This window comes from Amphibalanus amphitrite, unplaced genomic scaffold (genome assembly GCF_019059575.1).
Source record: "Amphibalanus amphitrite isolate SeventyFive unplaced genomic scaffold, NRLGWU_Aamphi_draft 000546F_arrow, whole genome shotgun sequence".
Lineage (NCBI taxonomy): Eukaryota > Metazoa > Arthropoda > Thecostraca > Balanomorpha > Balanidae > Amphibalanus > Amphibalanus amphitrite.
In genome coordinates, this window is record NW_024882040.1 from 189,787 (window position 1) to 210,733 (window position 20,947).

Below are 20,947 nucleotides of genomic sequence, written 5' to 3' on the forward strand. Positions count from 1 at the left end.
TTGAACCTCCTAACTTTTAAGGTAAGGTCACCAGGTCACTTTGAATGACCCAACCTCAAGTCACTTTTTTGCAAATTTGTCACCGTGCCAGAGCTACAGTAGATGTCGGAGGCCTTTGAACGTCGCAGGATGTTATAAGGTTATTAGTAGCTACAATTTCTGTATCTCGGAATTTTGATATCGATGACCTACATAAGTTCAGGTCAATTTCTCGACCTCCCCATTATAAGTCAATGGGGGAAAAATCAACTCCATGTTTTTACCACTAAAACGGGTCGGAATGGCCCCATATACCATACATGACTTCATATACGATCAACCTTCACTACCTTGAGGTCTGTTTTGCTGTTGGGCAGCTGTAAGGTCATGTGACGTCATCAAAGGTCACCAAAGGTTTTTTTGCCAATAACTCCGTACAGGAACCAGATACAGCCGCGCAGATGGTCTCATTGCGTTCAGCTCGTCAAGACGCATCGATTGATATACATGATGACCTCGAGGTCACGTGACCTGAGGCAACCTTTGACCTTGAGCTTTCGAGGTCAACATATATATATATATATATATATATATATATATATATATATATATATATATATCATTCGATGCGGATTGACGAGAGGATCACGATGATGAACTTAGTTTGTTCCTATCTTGACTAATTCGAAAGTTATTCGAGAAAAACTCTCCATATCTAGCGCCGCCATTTTGACGTTTTTGACCCCTGTGACGTCAGCTTTGACCTGACCTGAAAATGACCTTTGTAAAAATTGTAGACCTTGTCCGTGCGTATCCATGCCGTTTACAGCTTGTCGCTATCTTGCTTCGTTCTCGAGATCTCAGGGGGGGGGGACGGTCATCCGCCCCCCCCCCCGTCGGTTCTAAGTTGGCGCAGACCCCCGTCGGTGCGCGGGTTAACTTCAGTTAGGATAGCAATGTCACGAGGAGAATTGCATACCACCAGCTGCCACAACCTCCGCATGAAATGAAACCGGCCTAGCCCAAATAGTGAAAATCATCATGCACGCCTCCCACGTAAATTCCTTTGTTCACAAAAGTAAGATATTGCATATATTCAACCATCAGAAGCAACCATATCAACTCCTATTGCGGGAATCTTATTATATAAAGTTCTAACGGCCCATTTGCCTATAGTCGTTCGTGTGTGCGTGTGCGACTCTGTGCGCGCCTTCCTAGCTGTCCGTGCTGCACCTGTACAAAGCACCTGTCTCCGCTGATGAATGCGAGGGATAAGGTTCGGCCACCGCCGCTGCGCGCGCTGCATATTCATTTGGCCGGCATCCGAGCCGATCTTCGTTCATATGCAAACTAAGAGGTGTCCGGGCGGCGCTACCGAGCGACCGGTATGCTGGTGGTGCTACATAGTGCAGCACCACGCGGCCACTGCAGCTCGTGCGGCTCGTTAGCGGGTCGTCGTGTGCGCATGCAAATGTTTTGAATTGAAATCAGAAACGAACCGAAACTTACTGAAGTTTGTAACTTGTCTGATTTCATAAGCTATTTTGTTCGTGAACGTTTTGAATGAACGAATTTACAAAGTCACATTTTTTTCCAACTATTGCTAAATATTTCCTGAAAGAACCACACAAGACAGTTTTAACCCTCGCCGGACCTATTGGTTTTCTACATACGCGCCGGCCGAGGGGGAAGGGGGGGGGGGGTACGACCCTCCCTCGCCGTTTCGCCCCTGGTGGAACAAGCGCGTCGCGGAAAAACGTGTGCACCGTTACGAGACGCAGAGATTGGTATCCGATTTTAAGGTCCTAGGTCAACCGGTGACCTCTGAGGTCAGGTCAAGTGCCCCAAGGTACGGTTCAGTTTTTGGTGAATAACTTCGCAAAAAAACGGCCGCAAAGCCGCGATTTTGGCAGCATCGTGTGCCCTCGCTCAGGCGCGTCGAATGATATACTTTTTGTTTGGGTCAGGTCAACTTAGGGTGTTGACCTCAGGTCACGGCTAGGTCAGCGCCCCCAGATCACGAAGTTGGTCGAAAGAGGTCATGTCGCATATTATTCGATTCGGCAGGTCTTCCTGAGTCCTTGGTGGCTTTCCCTACTCGATAGTTCAATTTGATCGGGAGTTATTGACGAAAAACGAATATGATCATGATGACGTCATACATGACGTCACGCAAGGTCAACATTGCAAAAGTGACGCATCTGACCTTGCAAGGAGTGCATTAAATCACGATTCTGTGTGCTTGAGATAGTGGGAGATCGCTCCCGGCGCCAGAATAGCAGTTTTCATGTTTCCCCATTGACTTATAGCCCGCGCGGGGCTGGGGGGGGTAAATTTTACCTCCCCCCTCGCGAATTTGTGCAATATCTCAAAAACGGCGGCGCGCAGCGCCGCCAAACTTTCAGTACCTTTTCTTACATCAATTTGACACGTTCCCTGAGAATTTGAGCGAAATCCTTCGGATTTTTTTTTTTTTAGAAAATGACGTTTTAGTGACGTCATGTTCGCCATTTTCGCCTCAAAAACGGCAAAATTCAAATGCCGCTAACATCTTCATTTTTAAGGGAATCAAGACGTAACAAAAAGGTTACACGTGATTCTACTTTGTCTTTCAAATGGCTATCTCGGTTGTTTGAAAATTTTTGATTTTGGCCCAATTTTTTCTTCAAAAAAACTGACTTTTTTGGGAAAATAATTATAAATCCAAAATTTTGCATGTATCGAAAAAAAACGGAATATATGTGAGAGAAGTGGTCCATGTGCACTTACATACCAACTTTTAGAAGAATCGGTTTAAAAATGTGGGAGTTATTCAAAATTTTGTGACGTCACGACAAACAATTTTTTTTGAAAAAATTAATTTTTTGGAAGTTTTAGACCTCGTACGGAGACAAAAATAGCACCATTCGATTCGCCGTGAAAAACTGCATCACATAGACACCTTTTTAGGCCTTAACAACCAACTTCAAAATTTGACCTCACTTGACCTGACCTTGACCTGACCTCGACCTGAAATTCATCCAGATGTGGTCCATATCACCTATTGAGTGTGTCTATTGAATTCTATGAATAAAATGACCCATAAAACATGTGTCGCACATGCCCTTTTCTATATTTTGTTTTTGGTGACCTGACCTGACCTGACCTGACCTTGACCTTGACCTCTGAATGTTAATGAAATGGGTAACATATGCAAGGAATATTGTCTTGGTAGCCTAAGAACATGTTTTGGGCAATCAGTCTCAGTCCATGACTCCATTCTTCGGCAACTACGGTGCAAGGCCGATACTGTAGAAACTTGCAATTTGTACCCTTGACCTGACCTTGATCTGGACCTGAAACTTTAAATTAAGTACATGTTTTTAGTTGTTCGTGATGAGATCTTTAAAGTGGCGTTTGAATTTTCCAAATCGGACCATTAGTTCGGGAGATAACAGGGGGGGGGGTAAAATGTACCCCCCCCCAGCCCCGCGCGTTCGGCTGGAGACCCCAGCCCCGCGCGGGATAATGGTGAGGTCACAAAAATGACCTGACCTCATATGACCTTTAGGAAAAATCCGAGATATACAAGTTGTGAGACTTGTAATGGATACTGGATCCTGCAAGTTTAATTTCCCTGGGAAATCTGGCAGTGAGGGCGTTGCGAAGTTGCGACATCTGAAGACCGTAAAGAGGTTCACTTATGACGTCATAATAGGTCAGTGACCTGACCTGACCTGAAAATGCGGTTGGTGTCAAAAGATCCGGCTTGAATTAAAGGTCAGGTATGCCAAGTTTCAGCCCTCTATCGCCAGCGTGCTCGGAGCTATCGCGAAAAACCCTATGGGGGGGGGGGGGGGGCGACACTTGGCGTTTCGCTGCTTAGCCGGTGTGGGCGGTTATGTCCTGTAAAACATTTGTCGTACGATTGCTCCTCGTATAGGGCCGTCTGCTGACTCCAGGCAGACCGTGTGTTGGTTCCTGGCAGTCGGCAGACCGTCTATTGGTCCCTGCAGACCGTCTATTGGTCCCTGGCAGACCGTTTGGTGTCTACCGGCAGACCTTCTGGTGTCTACCGGCAGACCTTCCGTTAGCTCCCGGCAGACCTTCCGTTGGTTCCTGGCCCGCAGAAGTTCCTGACTGCTCCACTACGCGATTTTTCCGTGCGATTTTGCGATATTGCGATATCGCATCGCAAAAAGTTCAGAATTCTGAACTTTTTTGCGATATTGCGTGAGCGATATTGCGTGATGTTTCGTGCGCAATATTGCTCACACAATAATACAATATCGCAAAAAGTTCAGAATTCTGAACTCAAGGGCCGTGTGTTGTTCAGAATTCTGAACTTTTTTGCGACGCGATATCGCAATATCACAAAATCGCATGGAAAATCGCGTACTGGAGCCTGGGCGGGCTTGACCGTCTGTTGGTTCCTGGGATTCCGTCTGTTGTCTGCCAGCAACAGTTTGTTGGTTCCTCGTGGACCCGTCTGTTCGCCCGCTGGTCCATCCTTGATAGTTAGTTGCACGCCCTTTGGTCCTTTGGTTTTCCGCTATTTTATCGTAATTGTCCCGCAGTTTCAGTAATCAACATGCTTTTTACGGAGCATTTTTTCATTCACGAATGTAAGTAAAAAAGTCCGTTCTTTGGTTCTCCACGTTATACTTATTCTGTCAATTCTTGCCAGTCCGCCCGTTGGCTCCTGTCCCGTCGTCACGTTGGCCAGTTCTTTCCGTCTTGTCCGTCCGACCGGCAGCATGCCCGTTGGTTTCTGTCGTCTCCTCTGTCGATTCCTGTCGTCACGTCTCTAGCTTCCTGTCGTCACGTCTCTAGCTTCCTGTCGTCACCTCCGTCGGTCCCCGCTAATCCGTCCGTCGGTCCCGCCGATCCGTCCGTCGGCTCCTCGTCGTCGGCTGTCCGTTGGTTCCGCGCCACGTGCACGGCGCGGGGCGGATCTGCGGCAGGAGGCCACCAGCCAGCGACAGTGAGCAATGACTGGGCGGGGGAGGGTGCCGCGCGCCTCCTCCTCGACTGTAACCGAGACGGCCCGCTCCGCCACCGCACGCCGCTGCCCGCTCGTTTGTCTTCCCTGGCCGCGCCCGCGCGTGAAGCGGGGGAGCGCTCTGGTGCAGTCGTCACTGCGGCTCGTCTCCAGCCGAGGGGCTATATTTGGGCCGGTTCGGACCAGGTAAACAAGCCTGCCACACTACAGGTTACCTCCACCGATACCTTGCCGACCACAAAAACGTTCGACCGACTCGGGCTTATAATTTTTAGGGACAAATACTAATTTCGATCTTAACCCAATGATCGGCTACGGGCAAGCGGATGTTTAATTGTCTCCCTGTCTGGATTCACCGGCGCGATGCCTACCTACTGGTTCAGCTCTCTGTCGGACCCTGTGTCGGTGCAGGTGATGTCTCATGATGGTCTTGGTTTCGTTATTTCCCTGTCCATTTCAGCTGGCTCAAAAACTGCCGCACATTTGATAATGTGCTAGGCATGGTGCATGGTAAGGGATCAGGTCGAATCCGAGTCAAAAGTGAATCGGCATGGACTTTAAACTATTTGTACCGATTTACGAGGCCGGTAAATTAATGACGCCTTCACGTGTGCAACTATATTGTAACGGGTTACGGCAAATACCTAGATGTTTTTAGAGTTTATGAGAGGAGCGGAAAGCTTCGAATTTTGTGGTTCAGTACCTACCACGAAATAGTACAAATATAAATTTTTTACATAATATGATAATTACACCCAGTTACATAAAACTAGCGACACAAGCGTTTTTGCTCGACGCCAGACGACTTTTCTCAAGCTAAAAGGTGAGAGGAAATTTAGGCCTGGGCTGCTCATTCATTCAAAGTAGTTCAGCACGCGTGAAAAAGTGAAACGGTTACGTATATGTGTTATGTAGGACATTGTGTCGGGGCGGAGGTGGCGTAACCAGTCGTTATGCCATCTGTCTATGTACGGTACACAGTCCTCTCCGCACGTCGGCGCGGGATGTGCAACTGCAGAGGTGTCGCAGCAGCACGTGCCGGCCGCCACGGCCACCGGCCGTGTTCCCGGAGTCGCGTGCTGACCCCGACACTCACAGAACTGCCGGAAGGAAGGAACGGGGTCACCAGTGCGCGTGCCACTGCAAGCAGATACCGCCGCGCCATTGTCACACTGATTAACTGGCATGTCCTACAAACGGGGAGCGGCCGACACCTTAACCCGATATGGGCTCATACCAGAAGCAAAGATGGAGAAGATATGAACAATGAAAAAGGCAAAAGGAGCACGGACGGAGACAAGGGGAAAGGGGATGTGAAATGAGATTGCAGGGACTAGCTAACCGAATTTGCATTCAGAAAAATTAGGCGGATGGGGGGGATGACCGATTATTGCTCACTTCTTTATTATAATGTCCGGAAAGTTCCGTAAAATTTTTAGTTGCTTCACAGCTACACTGGCAAGGGAATAAATTATCCCATTTGATTCATCCAAAGACTTGCGTGCCTTTAGTGAAATATTGCGGTGGCGAAAAAACAGGGCGACTTGGACCATCTGTGGGGGCGTATCGGTCTGGGTCTGTGACAAGACAACCTCCCCAAGCGTACGCCGCTGGGCAGGTCATCGACGCATCGTTGACGTTTCGTCGACCAACCATACGGTAGACGTTTACTTTGTAGTTATCAACAAGGCCAACTGGCTATATAACTCGGCTATCGGCAGCTGTATGTGACCCGTCCCGCTGCCTCTCCCTGCCATGGGCAAGGGCATCATGTATGTATATACGCACGCCGTGAATTGAGCACCGTGTGACCGTCTCAATCTGTTCCAGCCGTGTGCAACCGCCGGTGTGGAAAGGGCCGCTGCGTCCGGCCAAACGTCTGCAACTGCGAACGAGGGAAGGGACTGTCCTCGTCATGTATCTCATCGTCAAGCCAGTATGCCAGCCAGGCAGGTAAGTACCTATCTTGAAGACGAACGAATGCTTGAATCTGCTTTTTCCACATTCCAAGTAACTGGCCCGTGGCCGGGCGGAATTCTGCTAGTATTCTGGGCGGAATTTGGCTTTCGTTCTTCAGTTAGGAATGTAGTGTTCAATTTTCGTAACTGTGTGACATACTTTTAAAGCCCTGCTGACAATTTCGTTTGGTACCATCTACATCGTCCTTCATTTGTTTATGATGTTTGTTTCCAGCGGAGCAGCGCGTCTCCGCCTGCCAGACCATGTGCCTCAACGGGGGAACGTGTATCGGAGACAAGTGCCTCTGCAGGAATGGATACAAGGGCGACTTCTGCAACGAACGTGAGATAAACTTGGCACTCCCATCCCATAACATCAGTTCAATGATTCGTTCCTCATCCGAGTGTAAAGGCTAAAAGTATCAATAAACCGAAATGGAATTTGCGGAATACGTCCTACTGACTTGGAATGTTACATTTCTACTGAAACGTGCCCTAGTTATTAACCCGCGCCCCAGTGGCGGTCTCAGCCAACTTCGCCCTAGTGGGGGGGGGGGGGGAGGGGCATATATTACCACCCACCTCTAACTCAAAAACTAAGAGGGCTAGAAAGACGCGGTAAAAGCAATCGATAGCTCTCAATGCGTACGTTTGAAAGTATTTCGGTCATTTTTCATCTTAGAGCAATATTGGGGTCACTGGAGGTCATCAAAGGTCAAAATTTGCCAAATGTCATTATATTTTTCCGAAAACATGCATTTATCTCAGGAACTATGATAGCTAGAAAAACGCATGGAAAAGCAATCGATAACTCTTAAACTCTTCTTTCGATAAGGTCATTATCAAAATTGACCTCAGTTCAACGGTTTAGCCTTCAGAGGGCAAAAACTCCAAAAATAGCTGTTTTTACGAAAAGTGTTTTTCGACTATAACTTTTGACTAAAAAAAGCCACGATATTTCTATTGCCAGAATCGTTTTCCTCTCGCCGAGACGCATCGAATGAACTATAATTTGACCTTGCAAGGTCAACTTGAAAATTTGACCTCAGGTCAAGGTCATGACCTGACCGGAAAAGGTCATGTTGCATATCAGTCGATGCGTCTCGGCAAGACAAACACAATGAGACCATCCCCAGCGTTCTATCTCTTTCCAATCGAGAGTTATTGGCAAAAATCTGTTTGTAGCCTCAAATGACCTCGGATGACCTTTCTAGAGGCTATCAGCAAAAATGACACCTTGGTCGTCACGGGTGGTCCAAATCATTGTGATTCTGAAATATTTGGACTGTTCCTATGCGTATACACGGATCTAGAGGCAATTTATTTTTCTCCATTGACTTATAATGGTAAGGTCACGCCACTGACCTGACCTTAGGTCACGGATATAAAAAATCCGAGATATACAAATTGTAGGCGCCCATAACATCATGCAATCCACCAAGTTTACAACCTTTCTGACAAACACTGCAGGCTGGACATGATTGCAAACTTTTTTAGGCTTGGTCAGTTAAATTGACCTGGTGACCTGACCTGACATGACCTGGGGTCAAAAATTTCACACATTGTCCAAAATTGATGTTCAAAAAGCTACCCCAAGCGGCGCGGCGCTACGCGCCGCGGTTTTTTATTCACACGCAAAAAACGCGACAGGGTGGTAACATATGCCCCCCCCCCCCACTGGGGCGAAGGTTAAGGCATAATGTATATGGATATATTTTTTGTACCTTTAAGTGCTCTTTACCAGTATTATGATAATGTGTATGCGCGTATCAGCGCTCTGACTGTTCGTGTGTTTGTATGTCGCAGCGGTTTGATTGTGTGTTTGTGTGTTTCAGCGGTGTGCATGGAGGCGTGCCTGAACGGCGGACGGTGCATCGGTCCGGACCGGTGCGCCTGCGTGTACGGCTTTACCGGACGCCAGTGCGAGGCCGGTCAGTGCCAGGGGGTTAAACGCCCCTTCCCTCGTGACCTGTCAGCCAGTGGCGTAATTGACCGCAACCATGAAGCTGATTGAATAGGCGACAGCTAGTCACTTTATCAACTCTTGTCTCTCTCATCTCAATGGGCGATTACTGATGCCTATGACCCAGTCCTGTTTGACGAGGCTGTATCGGTGCGTTTTCAGACTACCGGACGGGTCCCTGCTTCACCGAGGTGAACAACGACATGTGTCAGTCTCAGCTGGCTGGTGTGATCTGCACCAAGCAGTTGTGCTGCGCGACCATCGGCAGGGCCTGGGGCCACCCGTGTGAACACTGCCCGGCCACACTGCCCTGCGAGACCGGCTTCCTGAAGAACATCCACAGCGGCGAGTGTGTCGGTCAGTAATGGGCGACCCCCCCCCCCCCTCCCCACACACACTCAGTGGCAAAACCCCCAGTTCTGCCGTCACCCCGCTGTACAACGACCATGTTGATGTCCCATTAGATAGAGCTTCATTCGAACCGGGCTGCTAGGCTGTCGTTTCTATAGATACCATTAAGCCGGGTCCCTGCTGGTTTGAAAGTTATTTCCACTGTAGTGATTTCCTTCGGGTTTAGAAATGCCACTGAAGGAAGCTGCGTGGCTAGAACTGTCAATGAGACGTTTCCCTTCCGTATTAGATGTCGTTTACTGAGGCACACCTTTTCTCCGGCAGACATTGACGAGTGCCAGGCGATCCCGGGTCTGTGCGAGGGCGGCCAGTGCGTCAACACACCCGGCTCGTTCCGCTGCGAGTGCCCGGCCGGTCAGGTGCGGTCAGCCACCACCAACCAGTGTGTGGACGCCGACGAGTGCGGCCAGCCGGGCGTCTGTGACAACGGCCGCTGCGTCAACGTGCCGTCCGGCTACTACTGCACCTGCAACCCGGGCTACATCCCCAGCCCGGACAACAAGAGCTGCATGGGTGAGCTACTGTACACAGATACATCCCCAGACGCGGGCTACATCCCCAGCCCCAGGCTACATCCCCAGCTCCGGGCTACATCCCCAGCCCGGACAACAAGAGCTGCATGGGTGAGTTGCCTGCAACCCGGGCTACATCCCCAGCCCGGACAACAAGAGCTGCATGGGTGAGTTACCTGCACTTCGGGCTACATCCCCAACCCGGGCTACATCTCCAGCCCGGACAACAAGAGCTGCATGGGTGAGCTACTGTACACAGATACATCCCTAGACCCGGGCTACATCCCCAGTCCCGGGCTACATCTCCAGCCCCGGACAACAAGAGCTGCATAGTGCATGGGTAAGATACTGCTCCCAGATTCATCCCCAGTCTGAGCTACAAGAGCAGCTGCATGGGTAAGATACTGTCCGCCTTCCTGGCTTTGCCCCCAGCACCGGCAATAAAAGCTGCATGTGTTGCCCCAGTGACATCCCCAGCCCAACCATTAAAGCTGGCCACATCCGAACCGGTCGTGGCTGCGTTTATTTGTACTCGCTGTGGCTCCGTCTGCAAAAACTGTCTGTGCCGATCATGGCTCTGTCTGCACCGCCCACGGCCGCTCCGCCGCGGTTGTCAGCCGACCTCGAGGGGCGTGACCGCGGTGATGCTGACCGACCTGGTGGGTCTGCGCTGCCACAGACACTCGTCAGGGCAGCTGCTACATGGAGTACTCGAACGGCAGGTGCTCGAACCCCTTCCAGCACCTGCTGGCCCGAGTCGACTGCTGCTGTGACGAGCGGCTCGGAAAGGCCTGGGGCGTGGACGACTGTCAGCGATGTCCCATACGCGGCACCAGTAAGTTGTGCGACGAGACGCACTTTTTCGAACTCCTCGCATCTCTCCTGATGTTTAATTCCGGAGAGTTTTAAGTGGGATAGTTGAATATATGCAAAAATAACCTATTTGCATGCTACTCATCTTTCAAGTAGACCTTTTAATTATTAAACATGAAGAGGTGTCGGTGTAAAGCGTTTTCCAAATGCCCACGGCTTGAGTCGAGTCGCATGTGACAAAGAAAAGGCCGTATTGTAGATACATACATTTAACTAAATGTATCGTCGATAAATTTTCGTTGCCTGTGTAGTGCGTACCCACAAGTCGGCGTTTCCGACTGAGCTGGACGGGCCGACCCGCTGACTGACTCCTGACCTAACCTGTTTCTAGGTGAGCACCGGAGTCTGTGCGCGCAGTCGAGCGTCCTGCGGCTGAACGAGTGCGCCGTTCGGCCCGATATCTGCGGGAACGGCAAATGTGTGGACACGGCCGACTCATTCCGCTGCGAGTGTGACGCCGGCTACCACCTGGCCGACGGCGCTGGCCCGTGCGTAGGTCAGTACCGCCGCTGCAAATACTCAAATATGCCAGCACGGTAATAAAATACCCCGTGGCACAAAGACTTCCTTGTTATGCCGTTACCTGCATGAACTATCGAAAGTAGCATTTCAGCGTTAGCAACGCGGCGTTCTAACGGTTTCGTGTTGTGTTTCAGATATCGACGAGTGCGCGGACAGAAACGTGTGCCGTGGCGGCCAGTGTATCAACACGGAGGGTTCGTACCGGTGCCAGTGCCCGGCTGGGTTCGACATGTCCTCCGACCAGCTGCAGTGCATCGGTGAGTCCCGCTGACTGGTTAGCTGCAACGGTCGGGGTTCGCTGATGGTGGTATTCCGCGCCCTTCCGAGCTAACTTTGAACCTGATAATAAGTTTCCGTAAATCCCGTCTTCACCGTGTAAACAGATGTGCCTGTCTGGTGGTGTGCGTTCGTTAATCAGTTTATTTTCTCTGCTACAGATCACGACGAGTGCCAGACCCGCGGGATGTGCGCCAACGGACGCTGCATCAACATGGACGGCAGCTTCAAGTGCGAGTGTGAGCCCGGCTACCAGCTGTCCCCCACCGGCTTCTCCTGCGTCGGTACGTGACGATCTAAAAAGCGTGCGCTCTGCACCCGCTCTGAAATGCCTGCCAATATACACAGTAAAACGTTCATCAATCGCCATTCACTTCTTGACGCTAAAATGTAGGAATTTGTGTAATAATCTGTCTCACGAGCTAAACAAAAAAACAGCAGGCATACAAACACTTTTTACCTCGCCGGCTGTAAGCTATTTCTTGCTTGATTGTCTTTTCGTGCATATATTCTCGCAGAACCCCGATACTTTTGTCCTGTTCTAGCTCCTATAAGACATGTCAGACATCGGTCGAATTATTGCTGATTGGCCTAACTTATGTTCCGCCTCCGCAGACATGGACGAGTGTCTGGAGAACTCGCGTATCTGTCTGAACGGTCGATGTGTGAACGTGGGCGGCTCGTACCGGTGTGAGTGCGCGCGCGGCTACACCCACTCACTGGACGGCACTTTCTGTACCGACCTGGACGAGTGTCGCGACGGCAACGTCTGCCACAACGGCAAGTGCGCCAACACCGAGGGCGGCTTCCAGTGCCTCTGCCACGCCGGCTTCGTGCTCAGCCGAGACGGAACCACCTGCATCGGTGAGATACTGGCATTATTCACTTTATCGACTGTGCCTCATTGGAACCGTGAGAAGTTTAATTGAATAGCTTTACCGGCAATGTGTAGCGGAATATTGGTAGATGCATATAGCATTACAGCTAATAATACTTAAAAGTAACGCAATAAGGAACCATTTTAAGACATTTGCTCGGCTCGGTCAGCTGAAAACAATTATAGCCTCTTTCTCACGTTCTCCGTACTTGAATTGTCCCTGACTGAGATCGGATGCAGTGGATTCCGGTTCATGTGTGTCGCCGTGTGCCCTTTAGACATTGACGAGTGCGCGCTCCCGGATACGTGCCGCGGCGGATCCTGCATCAACACCCAGGGAAGCTTCCGCTGCAAGTGCCCGCCGGGCTTCACACTGGGTCTGGACGGCCGCCAGTGTGTGGGTAAGTGGCGGTTCGCACTGGGTCTGGATGGCAACCATCATTGTGTAAATGAATTTTGACTTGACAATGGCTTTGGGAACCAACTTCCACCTGTGGCTACGTTGAGGTCGCGTCATTGTACCGGCTGCCAATTTACTCATTTTCGCCGCCTATTTCAGACTCCCGTCGGGACTACTGTTTCGCGATGCTGCGGGACGGCCAGTGCCTGAACCCCAGCACCACGCCGGTGACAAAGTCGCAGTGCTGCTGCTGCACCGTAGTCGTCAACCAGCCCATGGGGTGGGGCACGCCCTGCCAGCAGTGTCCCGAGCCGGGCACCGACGAGTTCAACCAGCTGTGCCCCTTCGGGCCCGGCATGACGCACGAGGGCACCGGTTAGTCCAGCGACTGACAACATGACCCCATGTTCTGATGCCTCGTGAATTTGTATAGCATAGGCACAAAAGCCACAGGACTAATTATTACGGTCCAACCACTCGCCATCCAAAGTTACGACAGTGCTCGACGAAACCTGAGCGTTCAATAAGGCCCGATATCGACTACCTGATATTGCTGCTTAAAAGTCGTATATGTAGGTACATACATCGACACGAATTTATTTGTTATCCTTAATTACGGTGTATATATCGTTGCATTCCTCTTGTTGCGCATTCATTGCCACCATTACCTCAATGGCACCTATCATCCCTACAGATATCAACGAGTGCGCTCAGACGCCGGGAATCTGTGCTAACGGCGCGTGTGAGAACCTGGACGGCGCGTACCGGTGTATCTGCAACCCGGGCTACACGGCCGACGCCACGGGCAAGGCGTGCGTGGACCAGGACGAGTGTGCCAGTGACCCGCTGCTCTGTGACGGCGGCCAGTGTCGCAACATCGCCGGCGGCTTCCAGGTCAGTGGCCGCCACAGTCGCCGCTGGGGTGCTGTAATCCCTCGAAACAGTCGGGGACAACCTAATTGACATAACAAATCTAACTGCTAATGATATTCGCAATTGACATTAAACATTTGTTTTCTGTTTTACTAGCTGTTTTGACCTGCTAATACGTTCAACTCAGGTCATTGGGATCATTGCTTTTTTATGTAGGTAAGAAGGTATGCATTACAGTGAGAGCACGTTGCTGATTTAAATCTCGGTGTCTCCCGCGCAGTGCATCTGTCCGATGGGCACGGAGCTGAACCCGGCCACCGATCGCTGCGACGACGTCGACGAGTGCGTGCAGCTAGGAGAGGACGCCTGTCTCAACGGGCGCTGTCTCAACACGCCCGCCAGCTTCCAGTGCATCTGTCCCGAGGGCATGGTACTCGACAGCACTAAACGCGTCTGTGTTGGTAAGTAGCCTCAGTGAATGAAGCATCGACCCAGAATATTAGTCGCGATTTATTTCAGGGATTTATTTTATTTCATATTCTGTAAATCGTTTTTACCATTTCATCTAGCAATGTAATGACGCACCGCTCCCAATGTCCGTAACTCGTACGTCGTATCCTTATATGACGCACCGCGGAACCCATGCGCTCTAAGTGGGTACACTCGTTCGCTACTACGATTCTTTGGTGTCCACAGACAACCGGAAGGGCTCGTGCTGGACTCAGGTGCGCAACAACCAGTGCGAGGCCAACCTGCCGGGCGCCCTGCTGAGGTCGGAGTGCTGCTGCTCCGTGGGGCTCGCCTGGGGAAGTCCCTGTGAACTCTGCACGAGGGACGAGTGTCCCTGTGGGGCCGGATACGCCAAGGTAAGGATCCCGGAGGACGGACCATTCCGATCGGATCCTGGAGGTGGGGCCATTCCGACCGGGTGACGGAATTCAGTCTGCCACCGTATTGCGCTGCAATGCTACTTTCGTAAACTCAGACGCTGGGATGGACAAACACACCTCAGCAAAGTCGTACTTGTTTGTTTTGGAGAGATGACGGAGCCAGGATTAGCGACATGTGGCGACGCTGTTTTTACATACCAGTGCAAAAACGTGAGAGGCCTCCAGGTCGCATGTTGAAATCGCAGCCGGATTTCCCTGTATGATGAATCAGCAATCATTAGTCATTCTAACATTTTTTTAGTTTTCGAACGGCATGGGCGCAATGCTATTGCCTATTCTAACAGGTTATTCTCAATCAGCTGATGGTTCCATTCTCCCCGGCAGCGAGACGGCAAAACGTGCTCGGACATTAACGAGTGCCTGCTCAGTCCGGACATCTGCGAGGGCGGCGGCGTGTGCGTCAACACGGAGGGCTCGTTCACGTGCGAGTGTCCGGCCGGCCTGACCCTCGACTCGTCCGGGACCAAGTGTGTTGACCTGCGCGAGGAGGCGTGCCACCTGCGCTACCGTAACGGCCAGTGCAGCCAGGCGCTGGAAGGCACCTACAAGAAGTCTGTCTGCTGCTGCTCGGTGGGCGCCGCCTGGGGCAGTGACAGGTCAGTCGTGAGGCCGGCTCACACAGTAAACACTCAAACAACGGCGAAATCCAACGTACGATGAGTAATCTCAGTTGCTAAACGGAATTAATCTTCGCCCATGCATACCATCCTTTCCCGAAGACTGAATAGAAGGAACGGACATAGTTACTACCAACCCTGCCTCATTTTTTATTTCTAAGACATCGTTCACGTGTTCTGTCCTCAGATGTGAGCAGTGCCCGCCCCCGGGCTCGAGCGCCTTTGCCGAGCTCTGTCCAAAGGGAGCCGGCTTTATACAGCTGAAGGACATCAACGAATGTACCGAAATAGCCGACATGTGCAAGAACGGCCGCTGTCAGAACACCGTGGGCAGCTACGAGTGCCACTGTAGCTACGGGTTCTCGCTGGACGAGGCCGGCGTCACCTGCAACGGTGAGACCAGTCGTCAGAGGAGTATCTGAGCGTTTCTCTTCGGAATGACTCGGTTCTCGGTAGCGATGCAATTTACTTGAAACACTTACAAGTTTGCTACTCGTATTGAATGGTTTTTTGTTTGTTTGTTTTGTTGGGTTAGGCCCTTTCGGTCGACAAGACCATTGCAGAGCCGGAAGGATGATAGGAATTAGGGGGAGACATTGGTCTGGGCAGGCACCCTAGTGAGTCGCCGGGGCTGAGCCCGTCCAGAGGACAGGCCACCCAGCCCCAAGGCACTCACTGCACCCGGCTACGGAGTGCGCTCCCTCGGGAGCAGCGGTGCCGCTCCAAGGGAGCAGCCCGCATGGGATAAAGTTGCCTGTCCAGCCCGGAGGGGGGTTGCGGCGTGGAGGAGAAGGATTTCAGTATCCTGAGGATAGAAGCATGGATAGGTGTATTGAATGGTTAAAAGCGCACATTAAAAAAGTGGTCTAACTGTGCTCAAGAAGTGAATATCGCAGTGTTGATTTTTCCGCTGTCTTCCTCTCAGATATCGATGAGTGCAGCATCATGACCGGCGTTTGCGGCAACGGCACCTGCCAGAATACTCCCGGCGGATTTGTCTGTGATTGTAATGAGGGCTTCGAGTCGACCATGATGATGCAAGTCTGCATGGGTAAGTGCTAAAAAGGGTGATTTTTATTCAACAATTTATAGATGCAAATTATTTTGTTAGGCCTATATGTTTTGTCATACTCAAAGATGGGCTATATTATGCTCGCTTTACCAGCTGAGTTATTCTGTCTAGCGGCTGATTATCCGGTGTTCGCTGCCTTGCAGACATTGACGAGTGCTCTCGCACGCCGGGCCTGTGCCGCGGCGGCACGTGCATCAACACCCCTGGCAGTTTCCGCTGCGAGTGTCCGCCCGGTCACCAGGTGGCGCCCAACGGACGCTCCTGCAAAGGTGGGACCGTGACCCTTGGTGCTGATGACATTTGCGTGTTCCCGTGACCGTTATTCCGTGACGAGGGGCCTTGTAAGCAGCCATGACGATTTGCTTTATTACTCAGAATTGTTATTGATTCAAATACAAAATGTAAAAATGATAATTGACACCCATTGATTTTGCTTGTTTCGCCAGATATCGACGAATGCTCGCAAACGTCCGGCATCTGCAGCAACGGCGTGTGTGAGAACATGATGGGCGCGTACCAGTGTGTCTGTGACAATGGATACCAGCAGACGTCTCAGGGCGCTCACTGCGAGGGTAAGCACCTAAATGTACCTAGTACCGGTAACCGAGTGATAACAGCTACCAGCAGACGTCACGGGGCGCTCACTGCACGGGTAATAAACACCTGCTACTAGCAGGTCTCAGCGCTTAAGCAGTCTCGTTGTTGAAACACAATTAAAATAAATCATTTACGTTTGTTAGACGTTTATCCATTGAACGTGTATTTGAGTTTTTTTTCGGGACAATTAGAGCTTGTACCGGGTTATCTGTCCATTGGGCATCTACTAATATTATCATCAGCTTATAGGGAGATCATCTTCAGCTATGAACTATGATCATTTGTAAAATAATTCGCAAGTATAGTGTCTCCTGACAGTTCGTTACTGGGCCCTGCCTCTGACATCAAACTGACCCCAACTGTGATTTCCCGCAGACCAGGACGAGTGTGGCCAGAACAACGGCGGCTGTGCCCACATCTGCAACAACAACATGGGCAGCTTCTCCTGCTCCTGCCACCCGGGGTAAGCTAAGTGTGCGTGCGTGGTGCCTTAGTTTATGTGCGCCTGTGCGTGCGTGAACGTGAGCGCGCAAACGATAGCAGGTTTACTCCAGGAACAGAGCCGCGCCACGTGTCGTCGGTAATTGAAGGTATGTGACGCAAATAGAGAATATGTAGGTGACTGTGTATGATTATTTTTAGGCATACAACATTATCTGTATGGTTGCCAGGTATCAGCTACTGGGCGACGGTCGCACGTGCGTCGATGTCGATGAGTGCAAGAAGGGCGACGCCGTCTGTAATGGCGGCAAATGCATCAACGTGCCGGGCAGCTACCGGTGCACGTGCGAGGGAGGCCTGCAGTACGCCGAGGACGGCGTGGGCTGCGAAGGTGGGTCAGCTGGTGTGGCAGTACTTTTGATTAGTTCATAGGTGATCAGTTGGATAGCAGAATTATCATGTGTATTGGCTTGTTGCTGTTTTGTTGCGTTTTTTTTTTTGCAGTCGTAATGCGCTAACATGATATCAATAATGCTAATGTACGATTTTAATCGATGCGTACGTTGTTATGTTCACTTACACTAACGCTGACGTTTGTGAACAATTCCAGATATGGATAACTTAGTATCTTCTACGGATTTAAAGGTACTAAATTATCTGTATCCCACAACTGTTAATAAAATTCCCGGTATTTTATGTCGACTGTCGGTTTGGACTGATGTAGCTGCTCTGTCTCCGTTCCCTCAGACGTGGACGAGTGCTCGATGGACCCGCTGCTCTGCCAGAACGGCAAGTGTGACAACACGCTGGGTTCGTTCGCGTGCCACTGCGACGCCGGCTACCGGGAGCAGGTGCAGCAGGTCGGCGAGCAGAGCCGGCCCAGCTGCCAGGACGTGGACGAGTGCTCGGACGGCTCGTGCGACTGCGACATCAACGCCGAGTGCACCAATACGCCGGTACGTACCCACCACCAACGTACTTTGGGCACAGCGATAAGGCGTTTTGTTACTGTTTACACAAACGGAATGTGTTTGTCGTTCCTTCTTCTATTGTTATGGCATTTGATTTTACTCGCTTTTCAACGCAATTTTGCGAGACTTCATTATGTTATAGCTTTTTAACTGGTTCAAATGATAAAGGGAGCACAAATCGAAAGAGTGTTGCGTCAGCCTCTCCCACATTGTCGGTGTACGCTGCTCGCAATATTGATATGACTTTTATGGATCACGATTCCCCTTCGTAATTTTTCATCTACTTTTTCCAGGGAAGCTATGAATGCACGTGCAAGGAGGGCTTCAGTGGCAATGGCATCACCTGTATGGACGTCAACGAGTGTTTGCTGACCAGTAACGGCGGCTGCTCGCCGGACGCACAGTGCATCAACACGGAGGGATCTTTCAAGGTACGCACTGACCACTGCAGCACCGGAAAGCGGTCGCTAGTCACTGACCAACGGTCGTAGGTCACTGGTCACCGGTTACTGGTCACTGGTCACCGGGTGACATTCGATGCTTAGCCAAGCCACCTGTATTACTCCTAAAATGTTCTCGTCTTTGATCGTAGCGATTGTTTTTTCGTATTTCGGATTTTGAGCACTTTCAATGTAAACAGCCAGATTTCCCATTTATCGTCACTTACTTTTATCATTTTTACGACTTTCTGATACCGGTTGACCTCTGCCTGGCAGTGTGTTTGCGACGTTGGTTTCACGGGCGACGGCAAGACGTGCTCGGACATTGACGAGTGCGCCGACGACCCGAGCCTGTGCGAGAACGGCCACTGCCTTAACTACCCCGGATCGTTCCGGTGCGACTGCGAGATGGGCTTCATGCACCCCGATATGTCCAACGAGATGGCTTGCGTCGGTGAGTGAAACGGGCTCGAGAGCGGAACAGGTAGCTAGTCTTTTTTGTGGCCTCACCTTACGTTACTGGCCTCGCGAGAAGGGCGGCGGACTAGCTCTACGCTGCGCAAAAGAAACCGGCCAAAGGCATCCTAAAAAAAAAAAAAAAAACGTTGAGTCTTGATTCGCACTTGACGCTTGAGACCTAGATAACGACTGCGCCCGTTTACATATGCCGAATTTCTGAGGCTGTGAAATCGTACCAGAGATCTCTCTTTGAGAACACGAGCAGCTTGATCACTGACCTCCTGAAACAATTAACTGGACCTTTTCCCCGTCAGACATCAACGAATGCAGCATGTTCAACAACCTGTGTGTGTTCGGCCGCTGCGAGAACATCTACGGCATGTTCCGGTGCATTTGTGACGAAGGATACCAGCTGGACAAGACCGGCGGCAACTGCACAGACGTCGACGAATGCGTCAACCCACAGGTAAGTGATCTTTACAAACAGGGACTTCAGGCCACTGAGTAGTGGTTGCTTGATGCGCACGGGGCCGATAGGGGCTCATGAGGTTCCACTCATGTTTCGTAATATGATGCAGCTCTCCACTGTTGCCACCCGTTTGCGGTGACATTTAGCGCGATATTTAACTCAGACTTGTTACTTCATCACGGACGAGAGGGCCGTTTCCGGAGCAATCATTTCGATGGCTTTGATTGCTTTAGCACTGGTGAACGATAACATTGGGATGATAAATGTCTCATCTGTTTCAGGCCTGCATGTTCGGGACATGTATCAACACTGATGGCGGCTATGTCTGCAAATGTCCGCCCAATCACGAGCTGATCGAGCAGGGCACCGGATGTGTCGGTCAGTAATGTCACCAAGCTAATTAATTCCGATAAAAAATAATAAACAGGCAAATAACTTTAGACTAGTATTCATAAAACGTTAGAGCTGATGGTTTGACGTCGGTGAAGTTCTGACAAAGCGCTTTAAAAAGGGACATCATCGCTCTCGGCTCTTCTCCACCGCATATCAGTTCGTCCCCGGGGAGCGAGCTATCTCCATGAGCCCAACTAGTGACCACCGTACGACGAGCTTGTCTGACTCGCGATATATTTGTCCCGCGCCCGCAGACCGGCGGCTGGCGCAGTGTTTCGTTGAGGTGGAGGAGATCCGCGGACGGAACGTGTGCAGCATGATGACGGGTCAGCAGGTGACGCGCGCCACGTGCTGCTGCTCGGTGGGCCGCGCCTGGGGGCCCACCTGCCAGCTGTGCCCGCAGCCCAACACGCCCGAGTACGACCAGCTCTGCCCCAACGGCTTCGGCTACCGGCCCAACGAGGTCACGGTGAGACTGAGGTCACGTCAGAGGTCATCTCGGGCATATTCTGCTGTGGGTGGGAAGATCAATCGGGTTAATTTGTAAAATTACCTAGGGTGTAGGTAGGGGATAATTATTTGTGTTATTGACTTGCGCTACCGGCACTTCCTTATCGCTCGACTTTGTACAGTTTAAAACCCTTTTTCGGCTCTTCGCCAGGTGGTGGTGGAAGACATCAACGAGTGTGAGGACATGGAGAACCTGTGCACGAACGGCCGCTGCACCAACACCTTCGGCTCCTTCATGTGCACCTGCTACGACGGCTACCAGCTCAACGAGGAGGGCACCACTTGTATCGGTGAGTCGTGCAGTAACACAGGAAAAGTCGAAACAGGGAGGCTAGCAGCTGTATAGATGAGCAAGGTGGTAGCTTACGTTGCTGATTTGACCATCGCAGTATTACAATTGCAT

General features: G+C 50.9%; 1 protein-coding gene across 1 annotated transcript in view; it reads left to right on the forward strand.

Moving 5' to 3' along the window:
- Positions 1-20,947, forward strand: part of LOC122393648 (fibrillin-2-like) — a 42,131-nt gene that overhangs the window by 9,962 nt on the left and 11,222 nt on the right. Inside the window, exons 3-31 of the mRNA XM_043389866.1 lie at positions 6,791-6,913; positions 7,154-7,261; positions 8,754-8,849; positions 9,044-9,238; positions 9,557-9,805; positions 10,484-10,639; positions 11,009-11,173; positions 11,334-11,456; positions 11,637-11,759; positions 12,091-12,339; positions 12,631-12,753; positions 12,912-13,127; positions 13,447-13,646; positions 13,906-14,086; positions 14,322-14,491; positions 14,900-15,171; positions 15,380-15,585; positions 16,118-16,243; positions 16,408-16,533; positions 16,711-16,836; positions 17,237-17,324; positions 17,533-17,693; positions 18,050-18,258; positions 18,567-18,704; positions 18,990-19,167; positions 19,487-19,638; positions 19,923-20,019; positions 20,289-20,503; positions 20,696-20,834. Coding sequence (XP_043245801.1) covers positions 6,791-6,913; positions 7,154-7,261; positions 8,754-8,849; positions 9,044-9,238; positions 9,557-9,805; positions 10,484-10,639; positions 11,009-11,173; positions 11,334-11,456; positions 11,637-11,759; positions 12,091-12,339; positions 12,631-12,753; positions 12,912-13,127; positions 13,447-13,646; positions 13,906-14,086; positions 14,322-14,491; positions 14,900-15,171; positions 15,380-15,585; positions 16,118-16,243; positions 16,408-16,533; positions 16,711-16,836; positions 17,237-17,324; positions 17,533-17,693; positions 18,050-18,258; positions 18,567-18,704; positions 18,990-19,167; positions 19,487-19,638; positions 19,923-20,019; positions 20,289-20,503; positions 20,696-20,834 — 4,710 coding nt within the window. The remainder of the gene's footprint in view (positions 1-6,790; positions 6,914-7,153; positions 7,262-8,753; positions 8,850-9,043; positions 9,239-9,556; positions 9,806-10,483; positions 10,640-11,008; positions 11,174-11,333; positions 11,457-11,636; positions 11,760-12,090; positions 12,340-12,630; positions 12,754-12,911; positions 13,128-13,446; positions 13,647-13,905; positions 14,087-14,321; positions 14,492-14,899; positions 15,172-15,379; positions 15,586-16,117; positions 16,244-16,407; positions 16,534-16,710; positions 16,837-17,236; positions 17,325-17,532; positions 17,694-18,049; positions 18,259-18,566; positions 18,705-18,989; positions 19,168-19,486; positions 19,639-19,922; positions 20,020-20,288; positions 20,504-20,695; positions 20,835-20,947) is intronic.